We start from the raw sequence: 7,746 nt of genomic DNA, 5'->3' as shown, positions 1-7,746 counted from the left end.
CAAGGGGAGGAGGAGGAGGAGCTGCGAAGAAGCCCCAGGCATGGAAAGCGAGGGATGCCCTTTCCTTTACATCTGAATGGGGAGAAAATACACAATTGTAATAATAAATAGCAGGTTTTATGAACAATTAGGATTCTACTGTCTCTTTGAAGGGTTTGAAAAGCTGACACGATGTTTTGGGTTCTCCAGATTCAGCTTTGAGGCCTCAACCAAGAGAAACATTCAGCCCCGCTGTGTACAGCAGTGACCACAACAAAGATTGTGGTTTCTCCCACACTCGCCTTAAATAGATCTAAATTAATGCTATTCATCATTGGGTGGAAAAGAAGGGAAATATAAAAGTGCAGTCGCTTGTAGACAAGCCAGCAGCGTTGGGCAACTTTCTCACCATTCATAGGCTTCTCCCGTTTCGGTACCTCGAAGCCCGTCGGGACAGGGAGGTACAGAAATAACGCGCCCTTCGACCGACCAGACCCATTACCTGGAAAACATCCTGGGCACACGAGATGCATCTTTATCCCCCGTTTATTTGTGGTCGCTGTCGTTGTTGTCAGAGAAAGGGGAAAGCTAAAACCACATGGCTGAACTCCTGCCAGGGGATCGTGATAGAGCAGACCGTCCCAAGTGCCACACCAGTTAGGATCCGAATTATCACGGATACTCACCGGCTCAGTTACAACCGCATGGGCAGAGCAGTTGTCCCACCTAAATCCTGCCTCTGTCAGCTACCGCCCCACTTGCAGCCACAGAATGCAGCGGGTCCCCCTCCCCAAAGCCGGGAGCATCCACAGGCGGGAGATATCTTTACACACCACGCAGGGTGTGTAGATCACTGCTTTTTGTGCACGCCCGTGATAGGCAGGCGAGTGAAAATTGGGGTGTCGAGGAGCTGTAGCTGTCTTCTCCCCACCTCTCCTGACTGAGATAGGGAGCCAGGCTCCCACCACTGACTTTTTACAGGCAGCTTTTACAGGGCTGAAGCAATGCAAAAGCTCCCTTCTCCTGGTATTCCTCGAGGGCAGAAATACTGTGAAGTGTCTTCATTTCACTTTTTTCTTTACAACTATAGATTTCTCGCCACGGCAAAAATTAACGGGGGGAGAAAAACACAATCTTATGAGCTCCCAAACATTAAAATCTCAGCTGAACATCGAACTGCATGGAGAGGGCAGGGAAGGTGTGTGAAATACCTGCTGCAAAGCTGGCCGAGTAATTTTTGGTAGGAGTAGAAACGCATAGGGACTATTAACATCGCAAACGAAACTTTAAAGACCATTTTGGATGTACGCTGGAACAGTCATGGGCTGGAAACAGGGTTCTGAAAGCCTTATATAGAGAGGGGATGTCACGGCTGCTTTAAAAGTCTTCAGATGCATGTAAAACCAACACAGGTTATCTTCAGATGCATGTAAAAACAACATACGTTATTACGTATTATCTCCACAGAACAAACACCATTTGAATTGTGCCCCTTCTTAACTACCATTATGAGCTGTCTAAAGAGCATTTTGGTTGAAACTTGGGAGGGAAGAAGAAGGGGGGTAAAAAAAAAAAATTTTTAAAAAAAGCCCACTGATCTTACACCTGCTCTTTAGCAGTGGGAAGTGGGTTCTCAGTCTGTTAACATGACCATCTGGCCAATCTGCATATCACGGCTATCTGGATTACCGTACGAAGGAATGACAATAACGTAGCCAAAACAAAAGTAAAATGCATCAAAAACTAACAGTAGCATGGCCCTTTTGATTTCAAATTAAATAATAAATGTGGTATCACAGCAAAGCGGGGAAGTCGGCTAAATAATTAAAAGTGAGCCTTTGCTACGGCATAATTAAGTAAACAATATGGTGCGTGTTTCTATACGAGCCGGCAATAGTTTCCGCCGTCGAATGCTCCACTTTCGCAGAGCGGCTCGCAGGAGTTCGAGACGCTGTGACAGCTCTTTCGGTGATGTAGAGTATTGTCAGAACACCTCTCACATCCCTGCAACACGCCGAGCGGGCTGCGGCTATTAACAGGATTAATGCAGCAACAATCAACACCAATTGTACTAAAAGATTACGGCACGAAGCCTTATGCACCTTTTCAGACTCCCCGATACCTCTGCGGGTATTTTGGCTATCTGCAGCGGTTTTCGGTATTAACCAGCCTTTGGGGTATTCCCATCGACGCCCTCTTTGTGGTGGTGCAAGTACAAATATTTTAAATCTGCCAACGGGAACGTAAAAAGGGTCTGCTTAAAGTTCAAGGTCATGTGCTATACACTATTGCCCAGACAATTAGCACATTTAGAGGCTAAGTTAATTTTCAGTCGCAGAAATCAGGATGACTTCTCACGTCTTCGCTGGCTTCCGTTCGAAACATGAGCAGAAAAACGAGCTCACGTAAACAAAACCCTGTCCACGGCTTTTTCTTAAATTTGGGATTTTCAAATGTCCTTCCGAAAGATTAAAAGATTTTCCCTGCTGCAAATACCTCGCGAGCTTAATTCTCACCCGAAGCGCATAACGATGGCCGGCCAAAAAAAAAACAAAAACAAACAGGCATTGCAGCATCGCCTCCTGGCCTGCCATCCAGCTTTGTCCACTTGGAGAAGTCTCTAAAAACTGTGACCTCTCACAAAATTTAACTACTTCCATTGCGAATCTATTCTCCAATCTGATCACATTAGCAGAAGGAACTCCAAAGCAGTAAAAAACTCCAGAAAGTTCTCGGTTGAGTGCCTACTAATGAACAAAGGTTAACTTTATCTAAAAGGTCAAATGCCTGGTGGCTAAGGTTGTGACCTTAACAACTTAAATTGTGACCTTGCCACGTGCCTAGTATATTGTAGATTCTGATACAGATCATCTGGTAAAGGACCGGTCATAAATTAGCTTTACTGTTCGACTCCCACAAAGAAAACGGTTTGCCACAATGGTTTCCAACTTGTCATTTGATACAAGCACGGAATAAGTGAAAACTAAAAAAGTGAACCCAAGTTCAGGGTATGAAAACGCCGCCTGCTTTTAGTTAAGCAGATTAGAAACTGCAAACTGAGAGTAACACTCTAGATTTCAATACATTTTTTGGTCAACCTCTAATTCACAAAACACCGATCTTCCTTTCCTTTTTTGTTTTTTTTTTTTCTTTTTTTTTTTAAATTAAAATGACATGTAGTTTCCCTATTTGCATATTTTTGTTTTCTCTTTCTAGCCAGTTCTTAAAGAGAATAATTGATTTCAGTAGCTTTGTAAGAAGCACTATTTAAATCTGTGCACATGTGCTCCCTTACAGATGATAGTGCCTGCTGAAGAAAAAGCGCGGATTCAAAGCAATAATTATCGTACATGTTTAGAAGGAAAGGGACATCTCGCTGCTGAAGCCATCTCGAATAAGGGCATCTTGGAAGAGAATACTCCCCCCCTCCAAAAGAAAAAAAAAAAGACGATGAAGAGTAGGGGAAGAAAAAAAAAAACCACACAAGAAAAAGAGAAGCGAGCACTATGGGTGAAAAGGTCACAATGGTTTTGGCACGTATCTTCAAGCACGTTGCGGAGTCTGTGCCTCCTGCCAATACTGGCAACTTCTCAAAACTTTTAAGGAGGTAAAAACATTGTTTAGTGTTTACAAATCTTCTGTGCTATAGCAGATGCTTGTCAAATCCACTATACGTAAGTTGACCAGCCTACCTAATATTTGCACTGGCGACTTCCTCCTTATAAATTCACGGTCCATACATTGGGGGAGCGAGGCCCGATGGAGTTTGAGACAAAGGACCCTTAATATTTTTTTTTTCTTTTGTAATTTTCCTGTTGCGCACCCGGCACAAGCTGCCATTACTGCGGGTCTGCGGGAACCAATGGCTGTCAACTTGGCCAATGTTCAGGTGTAACAAAGACTGCTGGGATACATCGGAGGGGGGAAAAAAATGGGAAAAAGGGGGACAAAAAAAGGTACCCTATATGCAAGGCTTTTGGTACACCTCTGTGAAGCGATACAGACGGAGACCACGCTGTGCTACTTCCGAAAAAAAATCATTTTGTCCCCCTCCCCGGTGAGGTTTTAGCAGGGCATATGCCAGCACACGCTACTGCATTAAGAGCACAATGCGATGCGTACAATCAGCAAACAACGGCCGAACACGCGAAGCGGTGAAGTCTGCGCGAGCGCGTTACTGCTCACGCCGAACCGCGAACCCGACCTCCCCCCCAAAAAAACGAGTCCTAAGCACTAAGTTTCCGCGGCAAACACCTCGTCCAAAGAACAATTAGTGCAATTGCTGCCTGTTGATGATGAAGGCAGGAATAAACAAGAGTACGCTATCAAGGCTACTGTTTGCCAACAGCGCGCTGATAAGATGGTGTATCCCTAATCACAATATTGAACTTTTACAATGTCTATTGCTTGACTGTTATAACGGAAAAAGGATCCCTTCAAGCTCCCTGGAGTACTTAGAAACCTGGGTTTGGTCCTTTTCTCCCCATCCTGCATTTTTGTGACCCTACACTCAGGCTAAACCAAGATCGCTGGTTTCTGTTAACAACTTCTGCACTCTGCAAAAAGGCTGCTTTTCACTTAGGAAACACAATACGGACCAGTATTTAGCGGCAGCAGACTATATATAAATCTAAATAATAAAAACCCGCGTGCCGTATAGCAGCACGTAGCGTTTTTCAGCCATGGATACCCAAGTACTTTCAGCGCATCACCCCATCCCAACCTGCGGAGGAGGAAACTGAGGCAGACAAAAGGGATATGAACTCCCGGTCCCCTCAGGGCCAATGATGGAATGGGAGGGAACCCGCAACGCCCCAGCCTCAGTCTCCCTTCGGTTAGCCATTAATTGGTAATCCTTCCTTCACCCTGCCCCATAATAATTCGCAGAGTAAATAAATAATTTCCCACAGTGTTTGTCTACCTCCCCTTCACCATAAACGCGCAACGTGATTTACCGCATTGCACTGACGCGCAAAGTAAATTGCGCGGCTTATCTGTAGGAAATACCACAAGCATCTTCAAAAGTTATTTCCGAACAGGGATCACTCCCGTAAAAATCACAGCGGCGACGCTGCCTGTTGCAACAACCACTGCAGGGACTCGGCGCAGAAAAAACTTTGGAGCAGCCAAAACTTTCTGCAAGACCCTCTGGAAGAAGGTGGTGTTGGAAGAACAGGCTCCTAGTGCTATAATTTGCCCAGTTTTCTTAATGATACATATTTATATAGAAGTGGTTTCTACTCCTATAATTCCTCTCCCCGCTGCCCCTCTCTTCTTTTTCCCCAATCTCTCAAAACTCGCAAGTCAGGCTGAAGCCCAGGGGGGCCTATAGGTACCATACGTGAAAAAACACTGGGCCTAGCACTTCACACGCGCACATTTTTCTGCAATACAATCACTCAGGAGAACTACAATAGCACATTATTTTATCCCATCAACACACCACCCATCCTCTGAGCACGCCGAGTCGCTCCGCGGGCTGGGTGTACTTTGCGCTGGAGTCGAGAGATCCCGAGATTTTCATTTTCATCACGCGAAAAAAACAGCTCAGCCACCCCGCCACCAACCCCTGCCCTCCATAAGCACAGTATTATCAAACCAGGAATTGGTTTCAAGACCTGCTCAGCTTCTAGGTGTATAAATCGTGATATTTCAGGGGGAGGGGGGGGTTATATGCCTCCTTTTCCCCATAGGATTACACGAGGGGGTTTGTTTTGTGACCTGATGACTACTTTTGCTATCGAGGGACCGTCTTCTTGTTTCCCTCCGAGCCCAATCCTGCAGGATTGACACTCCCCATCCCCGTGGGGTGAGGATACCTGGTGCTCCCGACCCACTGGGGCCTGGGGCACTTCTAGCCGTCTGAGACTACTTTGCTCATAACATACACAAATTTATTTTTTTTTAAAAAAACGTAACTAAAATGCATCCTCTTTCCCCTAAAATCAGGATAAAGGAAGCCATGTCTGGCTGTGAAGACAACATTTAGTATAACACCTGTGAAGGATGCCCGAAATGCCGTTAACCCCAGGAAAACAAGAGCCACTTTTATGCGGCTGCAACTTAAAAACCCATTTAAAAAAAAAAAAAAAAAGGAGGAGAGTTTTGGCACCCTCCTCATCGCGCCGGGAGGGCGATAAGCGACCTTCCCTGCTCCCTCCCCAGCTCATGCAGACACCACCGGGTAACGGCACCCGGCACGGAGATAAACCGAAAAGTTGGAGAAGGTGGTATAGAAAAGCACTTACCTGCTGCGTGCACAAAGTATGCCAAATATAAATCGAGTTCCTTAACAGAAACTCCTATATGGTGGGGCTGTACGCACAGCCCAGGGTTAGAGCACTGTGGGGACTTTACAAGGCGCTCGCCATCAGTACTTTCGAGCGGAATACCTTTAAATAAAATCACCATAACAAGGTCCAACCTCCAGACCTTATCTGCCTGGCGAAGGCAGTCAATTCTTCTCATCTTGCCCTTCTGGTCTGGATTGGAAAGAACGCAACACGGAGGCTTTTTTCCTGTGACTGTGAGAACAAAATCCTCCCGAAATTCAGGCCTGATATCTTTCCGGAGCTTTGCCAGAAGTCTGGATGCCCATTTTTGCTTTACCTCGGGTTTTTCACTTAGCAGTTCGTCCTTCACGGCTCTCTCTTCCTCTTTTGACATGCGTTTTTCATGTTTTTTGAAGTATTTTCTTTTTCGGGCTTGCAGGTTGAACCATGTGTATGCAAACGCTCGGACGTGAGGCAGAAGTGCTTCAATGAAGGGATGAAATTCATCCTGAAAAAGCGACAGAGAAGGGCCGAGGTCACCAAAACCATCAACAAAAAACCCTCCAGAAACAGGGCTTTCGCCCGAGGCGCTAAGGTTTGCCGGGATGGTGAGAATTAGGAGGGTGTTTATATGTTTTGGGGGGCTGCGGGCCTCGTACCCCTCACCGACGGACCCCGCTTCACCTCGCACCCTCCCACCAACCCGAAAACTTGCTCCAACTTCAAACGAACACCTAGGCAACGATGGGGCCCTTTCCCCTCCCCGATCCCTAATTTTCTTAGGGAAAAAAAATAAAACAATAATAATAAAAATATAGAAAAAGAGTTAACAGTTAAAATCCTGGCTGCAAGTCCACTTGCGGAGCGCCTATCTCCCTGCGCTCTCTCCCTGACCTCGCTGCTTGCGGTACTTGCTCCAACTTCAAACGAACACCTAGGCAACGATGGGGCCCTTTCCCCTCCCCGATCCCTAATTTTCTTAGGGAAAAAAAATAAAACAATAATAATAAAAATATAGAAAAAGAGTTAACAGTTAAAATCCTGGCTGCAAGTCCACTTGCGGAGCGCCTATCTCCCTGCGCTCTCTCCCTGACCTCGCTGCTTGCGGTTTAGCCAGCGTGTGCCCGCCAATTTGGCAAATCCTAAACATTTGGATGCCAATCAATGTTTGTATGGGGAAGCCTAAAGTATAGTAAAACTTTCCCTAAGATATATTTGGAAAGAGCGGCAGGCGATATAGTAAAACACTGATAGAGCTGCGTGTACAAATACAATGAAGGGTGGTTTTTTCCTCCCGTTTCCTAAACGGTGAAGGGAGTAGAAAGTAACACGGCCGATTTTATGCCGCTTGTGCAACATTAACTAATGCTAAAATCCTAGAAAAAAAAGCAAGTCTCACAATTATTTTTAAAAAAAAAGTTTTGCTTGCATTTAGTCAAAAAGGAAAAAATAGAAATCTGATGATCGGGCATCTGAGGACAAATCAAACTCTGAG

At 45.5% G+C, this 7,746-nt stretch overlaps 1 protein-coding gene across 1 annotated transcript; it reads right to left on the bottom strand.

Moving 5' to 3' along the window:
• Positions 1-1,820: 1,820 nt before the first annotated feature.
• LOC104274206 lies at positions 1,821-7,029 on the bottom strand (the record flags this gene model as incomplete). Its single annotated transcript, XM_009869758.1, has 3 exons — positions 1,821-2,208; positions 2,863-2,962; positions 6,228-7,029. Coding segments are annotated over 3 exons (1,290 nt in total), but the record flags the coding sequence as incomplete, so codon positions are not given.
• Between the last annotated feature and the right edge of the window lie 717 nt (positions 7,030-7,746).

This window comes from Apaloderma vittatum, unplaced genomic scaffold (genome assembly GCF_000703405.1).
Source record: "Apaloderma vittatum isolate BGI_N311 unplaced genomic scaffold, ASM70340v1 scaffold31185, whole genome shotgun sequence".
In the NCBI taxonomy this organism is placed as follows: Eukaryota; Metazoa; Chordata; class Aves; order Trogoniformes; family Trogonidae; genus Apaloderma; species Apaloderma vittatum.
This window is presented reverse-complemented; position numbering and strand designations above follow the sequence as displayed.